Source organism: Bombus vancouverensis, chromosome 10, assembly GCF_051014615.1.
Source record: "Bombus vancouverensis nearcticus chromosome 10, iyBomVanc1_principal, whole genome shotgun sequence".
Taxonomy (NCBI): domain Eukaryota; kingdom Metazoa; phylum Arthropoda; class Insecta; order Hymenoptera; family Apidae; genus Bombus; species Bombus vancouverensis.
In genome coordinates, this window is record NC_134920.1 from 1,344,585 (window position 1) to 1,368,568 (window position 23,984).

General features: G+C 30.7%; 6 protein-coding genes across 9 annotated transcripts; 3 read left to right on the plus strand and 3 right to left on the minus strand.

Moving 5' to 3' along the window:
• Positions 1–333: 333 nt before the first annotated feature.
• On the plus strand, positions 334–1,853 carry LOC117159248 (uncharacterized). Its single transcript, XM_076622137.1, has 5 exons — positions 334–537; positions 611–751; positions 855–1,034; positions 1,132–1,343; positions 1,420–1,853. The coding sequence occupies exons 1-5, from the start codon at positions 492–494 to the stop codon at positions 1,717–1,719; spliced, it is 879 nt and encodes a 292-aa protein (XP_076478252.1). The 5' UTR covers positions 334–491; the 3' UTR covers positions 1,720–1,853.
• Positions 1,854–1,973: 120 nt separating this feature from the next.
• On the minus strand, positions 1,974–7,047 carry LOC117159245 (TIP41-like protein). Of its 3 annotated transcripts, none has more exons than XM_033338927.2 (6): positions 6,916–7,047; positions 3,490–3,671; positions 3,244–3,423; positions 2,914–3,136; positions 2,672–2,830; positions 1,974–2,219 (listed from the first exon to the last, which is right to left on the minus strand). In XM_033338927.2, the coding sequence occupies exons 2-6, from the start codon at positions 3,666–3,668 to the stop codon at positions 2,019–2,021; spliced, it is 942 nt and encodes a 313-aa protein (XP_033194818.1). In that variant the 5' UTR covers positions 3,669–3,671; positions 6,916–7,047; the 3' UTR covers positions 1,974–2,018. The 3 variants fall into 3 exon arrangements, with proteins under 3 accessions (XP_033194818.1, XP_033194815.1, XP_033194816.1); XM_033338924.2 differs by lacking the exon at positions 6,916–7,047 and adding an exon at positions 6,482–6,505; XM_033338925.2 differs by lacking the exon at positions 6,916–7,047 and adding an exon at positions 4,077–4,257.
• LOC117159246 (TWiK family of potassium channels protein 7) lies at positions 4,536–7,041 on the plus strand. Its single transcript, XM_033338928.2, has 5 exons — positions 4,536–4,979; positions 5,710–5,841; positions 5,994–6,183; positions 6,410–6,625; positions 6,881–7,041. Exons 1-5 carry the CDS (start codon positions 4,809–4,811, stop codon positions 7,039–7,041), a joined length of 870 nt encoding a protein of 289 aa, XP_033194819.1. The 5' UTR covers positions 4,536–4,808.
• Positions 7,048–7,662: 615 nt separating the features above from the next.
• LOC117159242 (uncharacterized) lies at positions 7,663–19,150 on the plus strand. Its single transcript, XM_033338918.2, has 6 exons — positions 7,663–8,070; positions 8,585–8,757; positions 8,875–9,608; positions 10,402–10,641; positions 10,828–10,983; positions 11,057–19,150. The coding sequence occupies exons 3-6, from the start codon at positions 9,495–9,497 to the stop codon at positions 13,757–13,759; spliced, it is 3,213 nt and encodes a 1,070-aa protein (XP_033194809.2). The 5' UTR covers positions 7,663–8,070; positions 8,585–8,757; positions 8,875–9,494; the 3' UTR covers positions 13,760–19,150.
• LOC117159255 (uncharacterized) lies at positions 15,452–18,800 on the minus strand. Its single transcript, XM_033338941.2, has 9 exons — positions 18,577–18,800; positions 18,268–18,488; positions 18,012–18,203; positions 17,709–17,936; positions 17,145–17,320; positions 16,941–17,066; positions 16,597–16,708; positions 16,110–16,235; positions 15,452–15,552 (listed from the first exon to the last, which is right to left on the minus strand). Exons 1-9 carry the CDS (start codon positions 18,798–18,800, stop codon positions 15,452–15,454), a joined length of 1,506 nt encoding a protein of 501 aa, XP_033194832.2.
• On the minus strand, positions 18,881–22,990 carry Cyp4g15 (Cytochrome P450 4g15). 2 transcript variants are annotated; one of them, XM_033338940.2, is made up of 8 exons: positions 22,835–22,990; positions 22,382–22,622; positions 22,000–22,197; positions 20,633–20,885; positions 20,219–20,423; positions 19,954–20,148; positions 19,618–19,855; positions 18,881–19,542 (listed from the first exon to the last, which is right to left on the minus strand). In XM_033338940.2, the coding sequence occupies exons 2-8, from the start codon at positions 22,608–22,610 to the stop codon at positions 19,178–19,180; spliced, it is 1,683 nt and encodes a 560-aa protein (XP_033194831.1). In that variant the 5' UTR covers positions 22,611–22,622; positions 22,835–22,990; the 3' UTR covers positions 18,881–19,177. The 2 variants fall into 2 exon arrangements, with proteins under 2 accessions (XP_033194831.1, XP_076478251.1); XM_076622136.1 differs by having other exon boundaries at positions 22,852–22,875.
• Between the last annotated feature and the right edge of the window lie 994 nt (positions 22,991–23,984).

Below are 23,984 nucleotides of genomic sequence, written 5' to 3' on the forward strand. Positions count from 1 at the left end.
TGAATACAAAGATTCTTGTTGTTTTATACTAAAAGACTATGAATATTCTTACATCTCTTTTAATATCTTACTTATACGTTGCGTATAAGTATTGATTCCATATAAGTTTAGTAAAAAATTTAAATTGTCTACGTCTATTTGACTGTAAACTGATTTTTAAGTTTTATTTTTTATTTATTTTCATTCTATTTTACATCGCTTGCATTTGTAATATTTAATAAAAATATAAATAAATAATTTTTTAATTTCAATTCGCTTTGCATTTTATCTTTTCAAATTATCGATTGTATTTGCCTGATATATTTTAAAATTAATCCAGCGCCAAGATTACAATTTTAAAATGGAACTAACAGTGCACTCTAGTGGCAAACGTCCAAATTTAATATTGCTTAAAATAAAGACTTGAATCTTTCAAGTGCTTTTCTACTGGTAACAAACTTCTTCGCGCCAAATCTTTCATCTCAACATACGTGAATGTAAACACTTAATACATGCTGCTAAATTTTCTAAACGTTATTTATACTGAAATAAAATGTGGTGTGTAGTGAATTTCTCTAGATCTTCTTTTAAATTATATATTCTTTTTAATTAGAAAATATAACAAATATAGCAAATATAGATCTAATGAATTGGACGGATTTACCAAAAGAAATCAACGAAGATTTTGTTTCATACAAAGGAGATTATGATTTTCCGCAGTATCTATCTGATGAAAAAGAGTGGGTCAATTTCAAACATAAAAACTTTGAAGGTGGATTAAAACATTAAATGCAATAATTGATAAGTAGTATAAATTTTAAATATATCATTATATAAATATTATGTATTATTACAAGCACAGTAAATTATTTTAGATAATATAGAAATTTTTGAACCCTTCTTAATAATGGAATTGTATAGATTTATACCTTATTTTGAGGGTAAACATGTCAAATTTCATCCTCTCAATATGCCTTATATTAAAATAAGAAAAATAGAAATAGTCGGATTTGTGATAGATGTTTCTGAAGATCCTAAATATTATGAATATCATGGTAAGTAATATAAACTATGTGAATTGACAAGTAATATCTGTAAGCTTTAATAAAGGTCTTTGCGTTAAACAAGTAATTTAAATAAAAATTGTTATAGTTGATGATGGAACAGGAAATATTATTATTTATTATGAGAAAGAAGATTTCAAAAGAGCTGCATTGCGAAGAAAGAAAATTGACATTAAATATAATAAAAGTGCAAAGAATATAGATATTAAATCGTTAAAAACTCAAAAGTGCCCAAAACATTTACCAAATCCCCGTCCGAAATTTGTGTATTCTCCTGGGACAAGTATATCTGATATAGCTGTAAGTGATAAAATGTAATTTTAACTGTAATATATGAAAGATCAAGATAATATTAACGTATATATTTATTATATAGATTTTTGAACATAATTGGTCACTGGAGACAAATAATGGGACTTTGGGTAGAAAACTAAAACGTTGTGCTCATGTACATGCAGTAGGTTACTGTACATTTGATTTTATGTACACAAAGAAATCAAGTGAAGAAATTACATGTGAAGATTTATTTAATGCCAAACTATATTTTCTTGCAAACAGAATTACTTGCATAAGTGAACACAAATATAATAAAATATTGCTTTTGTGGATAAATACAGTTGTTAGAAGACGATATGATGAAAATTTAAATGAAACAGCATCTTCTTCCAAAACATAGAAATAAAAATAGATTCTACTATATATTACAGATATAAAATGTGACAATTCTATACAATTGTTAAATGATGGAATAAAACAATTATAATGGTACTAGATATATTACTGAAAAAGCATTTATTTAGAACATTTTGGATGCATTATTCATGTGTTAAATATTATATATCGAATTAAAAATTTTTTATTATTAATTAAATTGAAAATTCACACACAATGAAAGGTTACATGGCAATGTCTTTTTTCAATAAATGCACATTTGATTGTTTCAGATTGTGATATATTTATATATAAATGGAAATTTTAGGTAACAGAATTGTCTATTTCACTTATATTAGCTCTAGGTGTTACGCTGGCTGTTACTATTTCATTAACCAATTCGTTGTCGTTGTTTGTGACTAATTCTGTTTTACTTGACATCATTATTAGCTTATGATACTGACATCCAGTTAAGGGCAAATGTGGTGCTATTTCGCTTGGCTCTACAAAAAGTGATGGTGGAACCTAAAAAAAATTAATTTCTGGTTCATTCTAATTGTTATTTTGTTTATGTAGTAGAGTAGAGACTTCATAGAAACTCAGGAGTTTGGTTATCCATAAAATATCAATAAACAGTACGTTTAAAAAAGCACGGTCTATATCTTAAGAGAAACACAGTACATTTTAAAAGGACAAGCAAAAAATAAATTTAATATGTATGTAACATTTTATATAATATTATAATAATATTGTGTTTAATCTCATTTCAATTAGAAAAAAATTCACCATCATTTTATTGAAATTTTTATTAACAAAAAATGAAAATAAAAATGTTTTGTCATTGCATTGCAAGGCAATATAAATTTTGAAAGCAAAATCACTGACATGTCATATTATTGGTATGGATAAAACATGAGCTGTTATAGTTTTGTTCTAGAGTATTGTTTGTATTAAAACTATATTAAACAATTACTTACACGTATTTCTTCAACCCTGGCTTCTCTTGATGTATATTCTCTTAATATATAATCTTGACCAAATTCATGATACAGCCGCGTATCATTTATCCTCAACATTACACCATCAATTCTCAGAAAATATCTCAATAAAATGAAAAAGCTAGTTGGCATAACTCGCTATTTAAATCAGTAAATAAAATTAGGATAAAACAAGTTATATACTTCTTTTTTAGGACAAATGTATTCATATAGTGACTTACAATTTTTACAGAGCAAACTGCAATGCCATTATCATGAAGTTCATCTTCAAACAATGTTAAATCATGATAAAACAGGATTTTATCTCTCCTTTTTAATTTATCCACATCAATTCGTTCATTAGTTTCCTGAATTTCAAAATTAGATATCGTCCCAGTATAATTACTGGTAAATGTCCAATCAAATGGTTTTACTTTTTCTTCCAAATATTCACTGCTTTCTGATCTATGGAATAATATATATATATATATATATACATACATGTATTATTATTACTATTAAAAAATGTATTGATAAATAAAGTGAATACATATGAGTATACATATCTGTACCTGGATTCTTTCCAAGCTTCTGCACATGCTAATTGAATATTAATTTTTCCATTTGATACAGTTCTTAAAGCATCTAATGCATTGAATTGCATGGATGCACCATCCTGATGTTTTAAAGTTAATATATTATTTGGAAATACCATGTCTGGCATGTGCGGCAATTCTAAGGTACGGCTGAAACTGTAGAAGTACTTATATAATATAATTCACCACAATTCTATACATAATCAAAGTTATCTAATGTACATGCAAAATTGACAGGCATCAGCATCCTTATCGCCACAACCATTTTCACTCTTAGAACATTTAGAATGAAGTATGTGTGACTGCGTGTATTTGATATGCCACGGAGGAAATACATGTTCTTCTTGATTAACAGGAAGCCTCAAAATGTCAATTCCACCATGAACTTTCACTGCTGTCATGATCTAAAATATATTTATTATAGAACATATTACATTGATACAAATTAAAAAATTTACACAATAACCACATTTGAAAGATATTTGTCTATCTATGTAACATAATTATAAATATTAATACAATTTAGATTTATGGAAATTGAATGAAACAATAGATAATCTATATAATTAATTAAGAATAAAGTAGAATGTTTATAGATATTGATTCAATAACCTAACAAAATGCCATATTCGCTTGCATGTTTTAACCGTAACATTTTGCATCTTTATTATATTATAATGCAATACTAGATTTTATGTATTTTAATGTATTTTATAATTAATACCAGATTTATTTTTATTTCATTAACTGTTATAATAATATTCTATAAACTGTCACATACTGTTTGTATATACATAAGGTATACTCACGAAAACTAGTTATTAAGCTTAATTATTAAATTTATAGTCAAATAACATTACGGATGTTATTCCAATTATCTAGCGATCGCTGCTATTTTTGTTTGAATAATTATTCGTTTCCTTATTGAAAATTTCTTTCGAACATGACAATCGCAGTCTGTTCATAATACTTCATTACCGACTGTACGCAGAGCGCTTACTTGCAAAAATTGTATACCTTTTATAAAATATATGTACAATGTATGTAAGTACTTACATATTTCCATATTAAAAATAACATTTCATTGCAATATTATCAACATATTTTTTTAGTATAGGTCAATCTGAATTACAAAATATATATTTTCTCCACGAAAATGTGTTCATAATAAATTACCGTGAATGTAGTATAAAAAATTAAAACTTTTGGTATGTTTGGATTGCTAACTAAAATGTTCTCAAAAATAAAATATTAGAATGACTGAAAAGATTAGAATGAATTTAAATAAGTAAAATTTAAGTATATGATAGGAGAAGATCATGTAATTATCAAACACCAGGCACTGCTTAAAAATATGTAATATCGATCATATCTAAAGATACTTGACAAAATTGAATTCTGGGCGAAGTTTTAAGACCACAGTTCCTTCGCTCTTCCGTACGGAAATAACCGAAGTGATTGTAGAAGATTCGGGTGAACCCAATCAGTCTCCCTCGAGTATAAGAAGCAGTTACGTGTTTCGCAAAACGCGTGTGTTTAAAATGTCGATCAAAAAGTCTGATTTATCTGTGGGATTTACTGAAGAAAATGTCGGACAAACTACAGAAGAAAGAAGATTGTTTCAAAAGCAACATATACAAAAAATCAAGTCGATTGCTGGTCACGTTGGACTTTTGATTGCATTGATGCTTTATACAGCAATTGGTGGTTTAGTAAGTTAAACTTTTAAACGTGCACGTTTAAATTAAAAAAACTAAATAGAAATAGCTACTGCATTTTTCGTCAAATAATTATATAAAGTTGCTGTTAAATATGAAAAGAACAATTCGATGAAAAATTACTCTTTTATAAATAATTACGCTTTAAAGGAATGTTATAAATAATGTAAAAATGTATAGAAAGATTTTTAATGACAAATGGTATTTTCTTGATATTATTAAACATACCAATGAATATTCCAATTTTTTAACTATTTATTTACGCAAGTTTATAGAATGTAATATTTACAGAAATAACAACGCGGATCTGGATTTCCATTTGGTGTCTTTATTTTTAGCAATTGACCAATCGCATGGCTCGATGCGATTAATACTAACCTCCTTTGTTAAACGTTTACATATATTGTTTATCTTTTAGTTTGCAATTTTTAAAAAATGAATTTGTATGTTATCTTTGAAAGAATATTACCTAGTAATAAACTCACGGAATAAAATAATTAGCGACATTATCAAAATGCAAACCGAACATATATTTGAAGCACGTAAAATGATGTTGAAAGACCAACCACTTGAGAGTCAAGAGGTTTACAAACAAGTGTATTAAATGTCGTTAGTAAACAAAGTTAATTTCTTACATTAGAACTATGCTATTCTAGAACAATGTTGAAATATATAAATCATAAAATAATTTGGTGGAATTTATTATTATAGTTTTCATTAACAGGTTTTTCGGCATATCGAACTTCCGGCAGAATTAGCACGTTTGGAAGTTTTGCGCGCCAATTTACGTGCTGAAAGATATTCATTCGTCAATGCGGTTTCCAACAATACCGATGTGTCAAATTTACGCACATTGGTAAGTCGGTGATTTCAACATTGATGGTGCACCTTCAAATTTCGATTCGAAATACTCACTTGGTGGAGGTGATCAAAATCGAACCGATATTTTGAAACGTACCAATCGTTTTTGAATAGTTAGAAAGAATGCGATGCAAGGGATGTTTACAGGTTAGCGTAAAATTACGTGCTTACGAAGAGGCAGTCCAGAAAGCAGCACAAGGTGGTTTGTTGGTCTCTTTCGTGACAGACACAATAGACCAAGAAAATCGAGATACGACAGATTTACAGCCGATCGTAACTGAAAGATGGAGTGTTTTTCAAGCCGTATTTTTCGCGAGCACTGTTCTTACAACGATTGGTAATGAATAACAATTAAACGTGTAATTTAAATCTAAGTTGATTTATGACGATCAAGAGATTGTGCTTGTAACAGTTTCCTAACATATAATACAATTAGGTACGAATTAATGTAATTTTAAAAACACGAAATTCACAGGTAGATTAAGTGGACGAACAACAAATACTGTTTCTATATTTTTGTTTGTTTGGTTGTTCTTTCCTTTTTTTTCTTTTGTTGTTTTAAGGATATGGGAACGTTGTACCATCTACTAATCTGGGAAGGATGTTCTGCATCTTATTCGCATTCGTTGGCATACCTTTGACATTGATAGTAATAGCTGATTGGGGGAAACTATTCGCTGGAGGTGTAGTTAAAATTGCATTAACCCTAAAATCGAAACTCCCGCTTCACTTTTCTTTTCCCTGCGTTCCGACAAATTTAGCAGGAAGGCGATCGCTTGGTAAGTTCGATTAACTCATTTGAATTATATTAAGTTCAATAGAGAAAGTATTAAATAGAGAAAGCCATTAGGTGGTATTGATAAAATCCGCATTCACTTAGTTGCCAACCCAATAAAACGATAACCAACTTTATATTCGAATTAGTATATTCATAATGCTCTTGATATTATTATATATTGTTTTTTTTTGCACGTTATACAAATTGCATTATAAATTTTTATACAAAAATATAAAGTTGCATATTCTTTTTATAGGAGCATTTACAGCGATTGTTTTACTTTTTTTATACCTCGCTTGCGGTGCAGGTATGTTCATGTTATGGGAAGATGACTGGAATTTTTTTGATGGATTTTATTTTTGTTTTGTCACTATGACCACGATAGGATTCGGTGACTTAGTACCGAGTAAGTATTAAAATACATGTTACACTTAAATGAGTTTTTGAAATATCACGCGGACCCACAACGTAATAAGTAGTTTTTACTTTACGTTCGAAAGGATACTGTTATTCGTACCCACGTAGTGCGTATTTATAGATTATTATTTATATACCTTCTGTTATCGTCTTTTTATAGAGAAACCGAAATACACGTTACTATGTACTCTATATATCTTGGTTGGTTTGGCGTTGACGAGTACTATTATTGAGCTTGTAAGTCGACAATATGCTCAATCATGGAGAAGATTGCAAAGGCTCAGTGGGCCATTGGCTGAAACTATTCGCAGACTAGGTGAACAGGCTGGAGGCGATATGTCCGCGCTGCATTCAGATCTTAGGTAATCACGATGAATTATATTGTTTATAATAATAATCTTTGAATGTTTTCATATTATTGTTAATTTTAGAAAAGTTTTGACAGTGATATCAATGCCGCGCTTAAAATGGTCAACATCTTTTAATCGAGAAGATTCGAAAGATCAAAAATGGGAAGAAGCAGTAGAAGCTGTGCTTCGTGATATAGCTGCGAATGCTAATAATACCCAGCCAAAGAAAAAACAGATAATGCAAATTGTTATTTATGAGTCGAGTGTCTGACTGAAAGCAAGATTTATAATTCGACTGTTTATTCCTTTCGAAATAAGTTTATAATATTCGATGTACATGTGCTATCTTTACTTAAACTTAAAAATTTTACCCGCGTGAACTGCGCGCGTCGGTAGATTAACCCGCGAACGCGCAGAAACCGTTAACCCTGAGTTCGATCAGTAGTTCTAATGTTGAACTACCCTGATCGACGAAAACAATAATTCGTAGACGAGCAATCACTAAATTTAGAAATTATAGCACCGCACGAAGCAGGACAAAGAACGTTGTTCTGCATTCGTTGTCGGCTCTCACAGTGACGTCTACGTTGGTTAAATCGGTGATAATTTCGGTCCAATGGTCCAGATCGTGCAAAATAGAACCGACCGACCATCAGCTATTGTGTGCATTGCGTATCGTGTGCGTATTTAAATAAATATTTTATATGAAGGTAGAATCGCGGTGGTTCTCCTACTTGATAGTTTTGTATTAGAAAAATTCTAATTGTGCGTTTAAAGTCAATTTGATGAAGGGAAAATATGTATTAGATGAATTTTCAGTTGAAGCAATATTCTCATTCAATGATTTATTGCAAATACATATGTGTATCTAGTCTTCCATAACAAAGTTTTTCAAAGTTACTTGTAATTTATTCATGTTACAAACATAATCATTCTTGATCATTTTTTTTAAATACAACATGTGTATGTCGTACTGAGGCCATTGTAAATACTCAATATGTCTGACTCTTACGTCATGCTACCCACGTGTATTCATGTATACTGTTTCGCGCGTGTTGTTTGAATTGGTCAAACTGAAACTTACCGTTACAAGGCATTGCGTAATTTTAAGAGGGGGATATTCCATTTCGCCTATACTATGGCACATTTTATCTTATGGGGAATACGTTTTTATTCAATTCTTTCCTGTTTAGCAATTAAGTACAATGACCGGCATTAAAGATCCGACTGAACAACCGAAGTTGGAGAAAATAAAACAAGGAAATGATCAAATGAATGCTATTGTTAAAAAACGTTTTACAGATTTAACAAATACTTGCATGCAAGATTTATTCAAGTTTTCTGAGAACATGGCAGAATCCTTCAGGTAATCAACCCTCCAATTAATTTCAGCAAAATGTTCTTTTTATAAATAACGAATAAGATTGTTTAATTATTATTCAGTAAGGAATATTTATAATTAACATTTTTTTCTATTTCTCAGGTCAATATTAGATAACATAAAAGTTCGTATCGAACAATTTCACGAACAGAATCGATCTATATTTGATTTATTTTCACTTTCGTCACTGCAAAAATGGTCTCAACGTGAACACTAAAAGATCGAAGATGTGGAAGTATCAATGTTTTTTGATAGATACACGTTTTTCAAAGATATACTTGTACCTAAATTGACCAAAATATTTAAGTCTGCACATTCTTGATGAAATAAAAGCGTTATGAATGTTTAAAACCTAAAATTACTTTAATAAAAGAAAGTCTAGAGAAAAAGCAATTATTATTTACTTATTAGGGCACCTTAATTATCAAATACTGATATTATTTTATTACATAACAACAGTAATTAAAACGTAATTGATGTTTAAGGATTCAAATTTAACGGTCAAAATGTTGCAAATATATATGTTTCGATAGGTCGACATAGCGTATGTTGTACGCCATCTTAGTGGGGTACTATTACCGCCAATCTACTACGTTTCAATGAATTTTGTTACTGACTATATAACTAAAATTTAGTATTACTTTCGGATTGATGTTTCGAAGTATTTGATTAGTTTATTATTTAAACAATCGGTTTTTATTCTTTGAGTTCTATGTGGCAGCATGTCAAGCCAGTACTGTTTTCTCTGTGCGAGTGATGAAGGTGTTTTCTTGGATGTTACAGCGGACAATAAACAAATGTATTATGACCAACTCGAAATCTGCTCACTTATTAAGGTAGTTTTCTAAAGAGAAATATTCTTACTTGAAATCACTAATTTGCTAGTGAGATATTCGAATTCAATTAAGTTTGCTACAGTAAGTCTGAGCGTGCGTCGATATTTGTGCACGTTAAGAAACATAAATATTTGAACAAAGGGTTTGCTTAAATTCATTTCCTTACAATTACATATAAATACAATAAACAGATCTATTATTATTAATAGTGAATGGTCTATTGTAAACAGTAGGAATAAATGTTTTATGTAGTCATTAATTTGCAGACTTTATATTAGAGGTTATACAAAGCTGTTGGATTAATTTTGCATAAACAAACTTTAATAATACAAGATTAATATTATTTTGTGGAGAATTTGAAAGCCGATGTTTGATTCTATTACTCTGTATGATCATAGTTTCATACTCTGTGATGATTTAAGAGCTTCTATGACTTCTAAAAGATATTTAAGTTATGTTTTAAGTCTTTAACTGGCTATAGTATGTGCTATTATTGATGATTTATTGAATTTGCTGTAATTTTTCTATAAAATATAATCTTTGATACATTTATATTAAATATAAACTGTGCGTTTGGAAAGTGAGTTTTGTTTTCTAATATAAAAAAGTAAACATAAGTTATCACAAAGTTAAATGTAACTATATATGTTTAAACATCACAATATAAATATATGAAATGTATTATGTTATTCTTTTTATTTCCTTGCAACATTTCTTTTATATTTATTGATCTTTAATAAGCATTTTACTTTTTTGTATTTTCAGTCATATTAACTATTTATTATTTACATAGGTACTAAAAGCAGATCAATTACCAACTAAAATTTGTCACAAATGTGCATATGAATTAAATCAATGCAGCTCTTTTATAGAAAAATATAAACGTACTACAAAGCAAAAAATAAATGTTCGCAGACAGTGTTGTAGTCTATGTCGTGAACCAGCAAAAAACGAATTTATCTTTGATATTAGTAAAGAGAAAAACTTGCAGTATAATCCATTTCACAAAATACAGGAACTCCTTAATACAAAGGTAGAAACTACTTAATATAGTGGTTTATTGATTACTTTTATAAATATTGATTACTTTTACAAATATATAAATAATATACATATGAATACTTTTAATATTTAATATTTTTATATTTGTATTGTATATTGTATTTTATATGGTGTGTAATTTAATATGTAATTCACATATGATTTTTATATTTCTTAGAACAGTGAAAATGTTTATGGAGATTATAAATTCATATGTTTATCTTGCCGATATGTGATAGATGTATTGATAGATTTAAAGAACATATGTGAAGAAACTACAATTAAATTGGAAGATACAGCTGATAAAAAAATAAATTACTTAACTTTCCCTAAGGTAATATTTAGTCGTATATTATATTAAATCATTATATATTATATTAAATCAACATAATATATTTATGTTACAGATAAAAACAACCATTGTAAATCGTAAAACTACCAGCACTGAACCTAATAGAATAAATTTAAACGCATTTCTGGAATCAGAGAGTGATTCTGACAGAATGACCCGCACACGATCTCAAAATAACAAATTAAATGAACAAACGAAGTCACAAGTTTGTAGTAAATGTCATAATTCTATTAAAACTGATGATGATATATTCAAGATTCATAAAACAGGAGAAATTGTATGTAAATGTTGTTGGAAAAATATGGATATTTGTAAAAGTAAACCTGAGAAAGAAGTGTCAAATGACAAACAAATCAAACTTTGTACAGTTTTTTTGAAAGATGTATTAAAAGATTCTAAAATAAAGAAGGAGAAGCTCTATAGGATTGATGAGGATGATGAAGGCAATAAGACATATGTTGTAATGGCCACAAATTTGACAAATGAAAATAAATCCAATAAGCCAGTTAGTGATATAAGAAATAATATAGAAAAGCAAAGTCAAAAGCGTTCTATTAAAAGTGTAAGGACTGCAGATAAGGACTCAAGTAATGAAGATGTACCTAATAAAAAACACAAGCCTGATGCAAAAGAAATATGTGATACTGACTCAAAGCAGTCCAGTTTGGTTGCACAACAGACAAAGCAAGTTACACAGAAGGGTGGTAAGCATAATATTAATCAAAGTTCTGATTCAGATTCTTCTATTCCAAAAATTGAAAAAAATAGCGGCCGCCGTTTAACAAGACATAAACGAGCAACTGGCTCATCCTTATCGGATGCAGATATTGACAATAAGTATAATCGTAAAAGATTAAAAACTATTTTAAGTGGTATTCGTATAAGAGGAAATCGCAATGTAGACTTGAGTGACGAATCGTCGTCAAATGAGGATGTTGTATTGAAAAGAAAGCGATTGAGCTTTACAAGTACTTCATCTGTTACTATAGAAATATGTGATGACGATAACGATCAGGAAAACTTTGAAAAGAATATACGAAAAACGAACAGAAAGAATACTAAAAAACTCGCGAAACTTCCTACAGTTACAAATTCCCAAGAATTGCAGTCTCCAAAATCTGATGATAAAGATGATATATTTAAGACTCAAACATATGTATGCGATGAATGTGGAGCTAGTTATGAAAATAAATTTATAGGTTTGACACACAAATTGACACACTATAAACAACCACAATTAAAATTACAGAAATTAAGTAATGAAACTTGGATGAAAGAAACATCAGGTCCAAGTGAAGCACTAGATGATCAAGTAGAAGATTTGTCTGAGACTATAAAAATTACAGTAGAAGATGATGAAGAAGAATTGATGGAAAGTGAAAAGAATTTTAACACAAGTAACCATGCAGATATAAATTCTAATGCAGGAAGTAATATTAATTCGCCTAAAAAGGAAGTAGTAGAAGATGCTGTTGATGTAAAACTTGTCATGAAAGAATCAGATGATGATCAAACACATAAGACTGAGAAAGAAACAGAAGATCTACAAGAAGATGAAGTTGCAGAAACAAATATCATAAGTCCGTCACAAAATGAAACTAAAACTAAAGAAGACACGGATAAGGAAAGTGAAAAAGAAAATGAGGATAATTATAATAATAATGATGAAACTGATAAAAATATTCATGAATCTATAAAATGTGTGAAGTCAGAAGAAATAATGGAAATTTCACATAGTGATTCTGAAGACAAACAAGAAAATAATAAAGAAAAATATAAGCAGATGGAGGAAGATAAACAAGAAAACGAGAAAGATAAACAAGAAAACGAGAAAGATAAACAAGAAAACGAGAAAGATAAACAAGAAAACGAGGAAGATAAACGAAAAAACGAAAAAGGTAAACAAGAAAACGAGGAAAATAAACGAGAAAACTATAAAGGTAAACAAGAAAATGAGGAAGATAAATGTAAGGTAGAGGAAAAACAAACTAAAATAGTTGAAGAAGTTGAAAAAGTTGAAGTAGTTGAAGAAGTTAAAGTAGTTAAAGAAAGAGGTGGAGAAGAAGATGCAAAGAGAGATTTAGATATTAAAGATGATGAGGAAGGAAAACAGGAAAAGGAACGAAAGGAGGCGATGTGCAATGGGCAAGCGATTCAAACGATTAATAAAGAAAGTTTAAAGAAATTCAGTGAAGATTGTGTTGAAGATACCATGGAAGCAAATGATATTGATGTTTCAAAGAAGGTTGAACAAAGTGATATTAAACACAAAGAAACGAACAACGGAATGGACGTAGCCAATGATGAAGGTGATTTAACAATACTTGCCAAACAAAGATCGCCTAAATCGATACAAAAAATAATATCCTGTAATGAAAATAGAATGCAAATAAAAGTAGATGATTTTGATTCAAAAAAATCAGAAGTTTTGGAGAGGACTGTGTTACTCGAAGAAGATACGACTGATAAGGAGAATTTTAATAGAAATGATTTGGAAATCGTGAATGTAGATTCTCCACAACGAAAAGATTCAATAAGCGATTCTGCAAATGCGGCAGCAGAAGTGTTACGAGAAGTACTTGATTTAGCAAGTGCAGAAGTTGTAAAACGACAAGAAGTTATTGGTATAAATATTGACACTGATTCCATCGAAACGGAGACTTTGGAAAACATATCACATGAAATACAAAATGTTGTTGATATGCCATCTCTCAAAAGTGACGACTCCAAAACTGAAAATGAAACACATATGGAGTAGTGTATAAATATACATATATATTTATGAGATCACTTTTTTATAAAACTTAAATATAGTTTTTACACAGTCAAAAAGTCAAGTTTCCTCCGCTTCTGTTGCTTAGAAGATATATCATATTATTAATTCTCATTTACATGAAAGGTATAAAATGGAACAATCATTTCATTGGTATTTCAAATTAAAAGATGAAGTGTACAATGGTATTTTACTTTTCAGAGATTAGTAGCCTTTTGTATACGAGTTCATTTTAACATAGAAACACTTGAAAATATTTTACGACATCACATACACAAATGCCTATAATTTTATGTCATATAATTCGTTGTGGAAGCGTTATTCGTTGTCATAAACTAATAGTATGCGACTTCTACACACACACACACACACACATACACACACACACACACACACACACACACACACACAGACACACGATATTTAATGCTCTTTTGTATTTTTGTTTGTGCAACAAAAAAGATTATATTATATTATGTTATATTATATACTCTTAAAAAGCTTATTTCTAATTATTACTATATTTGGTAAATAGCTGTTTTATTTACAGGAATCTCCATGCTTTTTACATTCTGTTTTTTTTTTTTTTTTTTAGTAAGATAAGCAAGAATACATGTTGTATGCAGGTTCTAAATAATTTACCGTTGCACATTAATTGGAGATATTTGGGCCAAGTTGTGCAGAATGCTACCAATCCTCGATGGTCTAAAATTGAGAAAAATATAGTTTGGAAAGTCTAATTTAAAAAACGGAAATAGATTTATTTCTTTTGGATATATTTTATTTCTTATATATTCTTTTTTATTTTATTCTTTATTTCTTATATATTTTGTTCTTTTATAATGTTTTTCAATGGCTTATTTAATAGTGAATAGTATAATTAATATATGGTTTGGAAGTTTTCTGTAAAATAATTATAAGTTTAAAATAGATCTATGGCTTGATAATTTTAATCATTATATAGTGTAAGAGTCGTTCTATGGGTTGGCTATTTTTTGCAAAATAAAGGTTATAATATTATGGGATCTGTAATGTGTTTAACTAATCTTTTATTATTTTGAGGGTTGGTAGATTTCTGTATAATCTGGCCAATTTTAATATTAATTTCTAATTACTTAATTCTATTAAACCTTTTTTTAATTTTTTCTAATTTTTCTATGACAACAAGTAAGAATTGAATAGTCGTTTGTGTGCAATGTAACCACAAGACTTATTACTATTTTATTAGTACAATGACCTCTTAGCCTATAATATTTTTAATTTGATATTTCTTATTTGCCCTATTTAATTGTTTAAATTACTTTAGAAGTCTACAGTTTTTAAAATCTTGCTATTATAAATTGATCATACGTATTAACGCATTCGTCAAACGAATTAACTTCACTAAAAATCTCGCATTATAAGCTCGCCGTACATCGTCGTTGTTTTTGTCTTGATTTTGTTATCTTATCTTTATATTTTTTACGTAATTATTTCATTAATTTTTTTGAGAATATTATTTAAGGATGAGTCTAACTATAAACAAGTCGCTTGTTTATGATTTCCGCGACATTGTAATGAGGAACAGGAAGTTCTTATATTTAAATATAAAGTTAGATAAGTATAAGGTGAAATAAAAAAAGAATAGGATACTTGTAGTAATAAATTTTATTAATCATAACTATTACATATGGAGTTTTAGAGTCGCGATGTTGCTTGATCGTTGTGAAGTGTAGAAGACAACGACGATGAAAGCGTGTCCGAATTTTCATGTTGGATTTCTAAGTCTAACTTTGTATCTGAAACATTCGTGAAGAAATTACATTATGATACAATAATTATGAACAGGTTTACATACGTGTATGATATATTCGATATTGTCAAGTGTGAGATACCAAAACAACAAAATCGAGATATAATTTGACTTTTATTAAATAATAAAGATCGTGGAGGTTTTAGTATTTTAAGTAAAAGTACGTTGAATGTATAAAATTTAAGAAAGGAAGTGATGGCCATCGTAACACGATAGTCAGTGGATTAGTGTAACGAAAAACATATAGTGTATTTAATGAGAAGTCTAATGGACATCATTAAAACATGTATATAATATAAGTATGCAATTATCAAAACTGAGAATCTTTTGAAAGTTTTGCAAATATCGTAACTGATTTTAACAAAGATTGAAACACACACTGATAGTGTTAGTATGAAAAGCGCCCTTTTTGTCTCAATTTTGATCATTGTCTAAGAAATCTTTGATTAATCATAAGTATACAAACCTAAAAACAAAAAGAGTTATATACATTACAGTAGTACGTGATGACTGAGTAAAAAATTCATATTGAATTTTAGTTACCAAAGGTCTCCTCAATCCAAAAGATCTCTCTGTAGCTTTTCCATCGACAAAGTTTCAACGTTGCATTTTCATCATATTCACCGCATCGTAGTAACAAATCGATATATTTCTGGATTCTTTCTTGCCCTTAAAAAATTAATACCACCGTCGCGTATACATTAAAAATGTTTATCGCACTCAGTTATTATTGTAATACGTAAAGGATAACTTATATGTACATTTAATCTATGTATTAATTAAATATTCAACATCATGATGCAACTTGTATTATGTAGATATTTACAAATTGTTAAAATATGTAAAATAAAGCAAACAGTAGATGTATTTCTATATACTTGAGAAAAGATCTTGGGTGTAATTGAGAGTGCGAGAACACACACGTATTTTCATTTTATATTGTTGTTTTCTTTTTATCGAAGTGAACAACTGAGCATGACAATAACTTCGTGTAGTATATAATTATGTATCTTTTAAAAAGTAAAAGAACCTTTAGAAATTCCTGCAATACATCTTGCTTGATCAGCTTCGTGAGTCAAATCAAGTCTACTGTATAGGTTTAGTGCGTTTTCCAAATGTTTGGTAGATAAATGTAACTTTCCCTGCAGGAATAGAAATTTTGATTAGTCTTTTGTACTGTACAAAGTAAGTATTGTACAAATTTATTATTTGAAGAAATCAAAGCACTTAGGATAATTTATGTAATTTGTATGTTTATATACTTTTGTGCATATTTTTATTGTGAGCGAACTTATTTTTGTAGAATTATTGTAGCTCAACATTTTTTTAAATAAGGTAGAACAGCATTTTGTTTTTTTTATTTTATTTCTTTACCTGACTCAAATAGTGTTCGCCCGTGTAATAGTGTGCATCGGCGAGCTTTTCCAGGAGACCGAAATTTTCAGCGTTTTCTCGACACATTCGCAAATGTTTTTCCGTGTAGTCACTGTCGCTTAGATGCTATATGAGCGACCAGTATCATTTACATCTTAAGAAAGATTACATTACACATAGAAACAAAAGAAGGAATTTAATTACTTTGTACGCAAAAGCTAATTCCATGTGCGCATTACAAACACCCTCGATATCCGAAGTTCTCTTGGCGAGAGCTAATAGCTTCGAAAAAGTTTGCAACGCGTTTTTAATTTCGTTTACAGCGATGTAACATTTCCCGAGCTCGTAAAGGACTTCATTTGTATATTCAATGTTTCCAGCTGTTTTTATTTTCATTTTAATTTTAATTAGTCTTATTGTACTTTATTTTACTTTAAATTTGTAAATGTGAAATAAGTGCTTCTTAAAGATAAGTTATCTTTAAAATTTATATGAAAGAAATCATTGACAAAAATTGGAGCCTGTGATCACTAAACCTTAAAGAAATTTAGATAAAAAATATAATTTTAAATATAATTTACAAAATTTTAATTTTTAACTGTTATAAATAACTGCTATAAATGATCAAAACCATTTTGGTTGCCGATAATCGTCTATAATGGTTATTCGTAAGCAAAATCACTTAAACTGAGCTACCAATTTTTACATTCAAACTTTTCTAATTTTACTTATCTTTATGATCCTTGAATGGGAGTCAACAGAACTTACCATCGGTTGCTCTTTCTTTAGCTTCAATGCAGGCTTTCAAAGCGGACTGGGGATTTTGAAGACGTTCCGTGCGAACGAAAATCAATAGAGTTTTATACAAAAGAATGTTGCATTCTTTGAAGATACAGTGTTGCTTTATTTCCAATTTTACCGATGCGTTCCATGTTTTATTTTCTGAGTCCTTTCGCGCCTTGTTCAGATGATCTAGAGCTTCTGTTGGATTCTGTACTAATTAAGCGTACGATCCTAAGCATTATTTTCCAGAACTTTAAAGTACAAAGAGTTCGAGATCTATATACCAACATTCGTGACAAAGAAATCGACCGTATAAATAACGTATCAACGTGATTGTTTTAGCATCATCACCGTCTATCAATTTCGCAACTGAAAGAGCAAATTGATAGAGATGGTCGGCTATCCACCACCATTCCCACGTTTTCGATTGAAAGAACAGAGCCATATCTAAAAGTGTCGTTGCTTGTGCAAAGTAGTCACCTAAGTAAATTATTCATTTACTTAATCAATAAACTAGAATTAGTGGAATCATGTTCTTTCATACCTTTCCTCTTACTCTTTTCAGACGCAATAAATCCATTTGTCAAATAGTTTATAAAATCTTGTTGATCTTTCAAAGATGGTTTTTTCCATGATAACGAGCCAGGCGTTTTTTCTGAAATTTTTTCATCGAAACCTAGAAGTTCTGTCATATAATCAAATGATTGTTGGTATCCCTGTTCTTTAAACTCGAGAAGTATCGCCTCATGATATGGCATATAAAACCTATTTATAATGTCGTAGTTAATAATATTTTTATAAATGCGTTTGTATTATTTTCACTTTTATATGTATATATAATGACAATAAGAACCTTCTTATTTCTTTGGGAGTTATATTTGGTAACGCGGCTTTTAAGTCATCAATAACCTTATTTATTTCTTTTCCCTGAGCTTGGGGCAAAGTTTTCAATTTTATCTTTGGATTATCAATGTATCCGCTAATGTTGCTATCCGAGTTATTCGACCATTCTGTGCAATTCTTCTTTAAAAATTCTTCGACATCGTCTCTTTTTCCTTGCCTGTATTTTGCAGTCATTATTTTAAGCGTTTCTTCGTAAGCTCTTAAGAGTAAAACGTAAACAGAAAGGTGAAACAGAGGAAAGATGAAACATAACATCGGATTTTGCAACGCTATGGATGCATAATTTATTGCATAAGATAAATATCAACGTAAATAGTAAATATATTCATACATTACACGATGAACAGAAATATACATACATTTATACACAAGCATATAATCTGAGGGAATAGTTTCCCGCGCATGCTCGAAAAGTATGACGTTTAACGATTCGCGTGTGTGATTAAGCATTTTGTCACCCGCTGTGTGATTGTGCGGGGAGCCTATAACCTACCACGATTTGTAATTTTCCTTTGAAATAAAAATTCTTATGTTAAATCGTCCTTGCATTTTTATGCCGTGGCCGCTACTACTTTTCTAGGTTCGAGCTTGATATTGAAACCGTCTGCTCTCTTTAAGATAATATCAGCTTGTAGTCTGAAATCGGACTCCTTCGAGTTAGATCTTATGCGGAAATTTCTGAGGATCGTCGACAGGATGATCTTCAGTTTGAGCATTGCGTATTTCCTTCCTACACAGGATCGTGGACCAGCCGAGAATGGCACGAAAGCGTAATAATGACGTTTTGCGGTATTTTCTGGTAGGAAGTTATCAGGATTGAAGACATCAGGATTAGGATAGATGCTTGGATGTCGGTGTAGCTTGTAGGTAGCAATGACAACTGTGCAGCCAGCTGGGATTGTGTAGTTTCCACTCACTGAAATTTTCATTTTTGTTAATACTGCTTTTGGTAGAAAAAAAGCATGTAAGATGCGAAAATCATGATACTAACTGCATTTCAGATCTGTTTTGATCTCCCGAGCGATAATTGGTACTGGTGGGTATAATCGAAGCGTTTCCAAGAGGCAACGTTCGAGATATTTCATCTCTAAAGTATCTTGGAAGGTGGCTGGTCTGTCACTGTCACCAAAGATCTCATCGAGTTCTTGAATAACTTTCTCTTGTACGTCAGGGTGACAACCCATCAATGCAAGGAAGAAGCTGGCTCCGGCTGCAGTTGTATCGTGTCCCTTTTTTTTAAACATATCGTTTCATTGACTTCCATCGTGCTATATTATTATATTATGTATTTACATATATCGAATGTCAGTCTTGTTTGGAATTTTACCTCAAACATAATGGTATTGACTTGTTCTCTAACTTCTTTATCGGTAAGGATGACGCCTTCTTGACCAGCTTCGATCAAGAGATCGAGAAAAGCTTGTCTCTTCTTCTCACCAACGTCATCATCAACATCTAAATCATCCTTAAGACCGGTCGATTGACCAAACGAAACACCCTCTACGACGGTGGCGTTGTCGCCCTAATATTTACAAAAATATCGTATCGACAATTCATTTTGTATATCGATTATAGATCGATTTGATCCTTACCTTTTCGTTCTTCTGAGCGCTAGTGTCGATGATGTTACGCTTTCCGCTCTTGTAATCTTCCTTCTTACGCGAGATGACTTTCTTGGTTAATCCGTGGATAATTTCCAACAACTTGATCTGGTCCTTTCCGTATTTTGTTAGATTGAACAGCCAATCAGGTCTGAGCCATACTTTGGTGTGACGGAGATGCAAGATGTCGCACATCCTACGAATAAATCACCCGTTATTTAATTCCGCCTGTAATACACGTGTATAATGTATCGCTGCTTCATTCGTTAAAGACATATATCTATTTTCCAGTTGTTATGCAATACCGGTTATAACTTGTACAGGACATGCACTCTGGAATATCGGCGAACTTTCTCCGGAGGAAGAAAACGTTTGCGTAAGAGGGGCGGAAAAATGTATACGTACTTCATCACTGCCATGGCGTATTCGAATCCACTGCGATCTTGAGTAGTCTTGGAGACACCCATGGCAGTTTCCATAAGAATCTCAACGGTGAGTTCGGACATATAATCGTGGCAGTCAAATTCTTTGCTACCTTCTTTGCGCATTCTTTCGACAACATCGCGAGCATTTGCGTTGAACAGGTTGATGAAACTCTTCAGCACGTTTAAGTGGAAGGTTGGGGCGATCAGTTTACGATGGCTACGCCATTTCTGACCTGTATGGGAATTACATTTTTAACTCAGTTATCTGTTACATTTAACTCAGTGCATAAAAGTTTTGGAAGAACTCTTAATTGTATCGATTAAACGAAGGAGTAGTTTCGAAGAGAATACACGATCTCTTCAAGAAAAAGCGTGGCTCAAAGAAAACCGAAATGTTTATGAAATAGCAATATTTTCGCGTGACACAGACAGCACGTTATTATCTAGATATACAGAAAAGAAAGACTAAACCACTGGAAGCGACAACGATACATTTTCTTTCTATTTTCATCTGTCTTACACAGACAGATTGCAATATATGTGAACTGCATTCGTATGATGAAAAATAATGATATCCTATTAGTGTTACGTATATTCTCATGTATATATAATTTAACTTAATAATTTAGAAAGGCATGGTAGAAGAATGCGTTAATACGATCTACAATAGATATGAAATTACACGTTTCCTAGTTATTCCACCTATTTCACTAATGAAATTGCAGAAGTTAATTATACTGACTTCTTTTTATACTTTCAGTTACTTATAATTCAAAAGTTTTTCCTGCTCGGAGGAAGCGGTAAAGGGTGCGAAGAAAGTTTTACGTCAGTGCATGCGTGCTGGTCGTTTAAGACGGTTACACGCGAGGTTGTTACGTGCACGTGTGTCAAGCCCTGTTACGTGTACGAATAAATGGTACTTACAGATTGGGGGGAGGAGGGGAGAAGCTATCTAGACAACGGGAAAGTTACGATAACTGCACTCGCTCGTGAAACTACATCTCGTTTCTTTCACCGGCTTACGAAGTCGTTGTTGCTTTCGCTATCACCAGAAAACACTTATAATGATATTTCATGTTTTATTGCTTCTATTTACCTGTCGTAATAAGAGATTGTAACAATCGATTAAGATATTTTGTCTTCACATTCGTATGCAAAGAGCTCAAAAAATATTTGTCTTCAGAGCGGAATTATGATTTAATTTTGTAATTCGTAGACCGTTGATTTAAATAATACCAGAAACCTATTGCTATGAGGAAAGTCTTCATTCTATACTATTCGTATGTTTTTAATTGCACCGATTGCTATACGGTACAAAAACAGAGGAACTTTAAAACGAGAACTTACCAGTTGAGATGAGAAGACCGTCTCCAAGCCATGGATAGAAGAACCTATATTCGGCAGATTTGTCGATGTACACGTTGCTGGATAAGATTATTTCAATGTCGCGTGGGTCAAACAGGAAAACAACTAATTTGGGACCAATCCACAACCTAACCACATCTTTGTAGTCAGCAGCTTTTGCCAACAAATTCTGGAAGATGGCTGCAATTTGCAAACAAAATCGTTATTTCCATTTCTTCGCGAAGCTGAGGGTTGTTCGGGTTCATTTCTCGTATCAAATTGTATCAGATGAATTCGAAAGTTAATACGAATTATGTCAACTATTATTACTTTATTTTATATTTAATATCATTATTACTCTATTTAAGATTAATGTTTTACTTACTGTCGGAACTTCCAAGTAAATCCAAGGCATTTCCTATGATAGGCAAAGCTGGTGGACCTGGTAGACTTTCGGCAAGTTTGAGCATATGTTGCCTAGAGAGGCGGAAATAAATGAGATATAAAACGACAGCAGGGATGAAAAGGGATAAGAATACAGTGGTCGCCGAGAATCCGGTGGCCGAGGCGGCTGCCATTGATCCGGCTACTATTTCCGGTCCGGCCGTAGACATAATTGATGTTATCTGGAAATAAAAGGGGATCAGATTGTAATTGTATTTCTTCTCAAATAAATCTTGATGAAATAACTTAAAGAACGAATCACGTTGTCATATTGGGCACGATCACTCGAGTTTCACAGTATTTTCAAGTTCAAAGATGAAGAATGTTGTCGAATATCAATAATACACTTGTGTCTTCATAATCTACGACGGGAACAAAAAATATTGTCACCCACCTAAATGCTTATACTACCTAAACGATGCGTTGTTGTCGATGAACCATCACCGAACTGGTTTTCCAACTTCGCGCGATCTCTTTTATAACCGGACCTTTCTACGGTCACCCCTACTTAGAGATTCGCGAAGCTAATTAGTGGCTGCGCCATGTTTCTATTGGAATTAATATTTGCATTCGCTCGTGCACCTTGTATTTTTTCCTGCAACTATTAAACTTCATTGTATTGAACGTGGAGCTATTTCTTATTTATGCGGTTTTTTAATTAAAACTGTTTATCTTGAAAGTTTTCACAGTTTCATGCTATTCATTTCCTAAATAATATAATTCTTTTGATATCGAATGCTTGTACCTGAAATTTTTTTGATAAGATCATTATGGTCTTGTAATTAATCTTGTAATTAATGGTCTTGTACATACTATATACTATATATATATATATATATATATATATATATATATATATATATATATGTAGCAATTCAAGTGTTTAACAGAAAAAAAATACAGAAACGTGTTTCCGGTATCTCGTTGCTTTTTAATTCGTATTTTAAAAGATCATCGATAGAAAATAAGCGATGGAAGCAAAAATCGATCGAAAATAAATTAAGGGGATGAAATAAAACAGCAATATCCAATTGATCCAATTATTTATTATTACAATATTTTATATTTATATATGATATTTATATTTATATTTATTACAATAATTTATTTATTATTATATGTTTGTGTTTATTATACCTTTCCATTTTTACGTCTGGTCTTTGAAGTATGCAAAATAAAGCAAAATCAGCTACTTGTTATTTTGCAGAAATGAAACGCGAATTACGCTGAACGTAAGGCTATATACGTGTATGTCCAATCAACAATTTTTGACATATGTAAAATATGTTATATTTGACTAATATTTTCTATATGTAGTGTCGAAGTAAGGTAACAGAAATAATTTTGCTTCAAGTGAAAAAATTTTTTAATATTATTTTTGGAAAAGCACCAAATAAGATTTTGCAAAAAGTTATGATATTTTAAATATTGTGACAATATTTTATAATATGAAGATATTTGAGAGTATAGTTAGAATGATTACATTATGTATTCATTGATACATAGAAAGTTGAAGAGAGATTTCTCTAATTTACTGTAATATA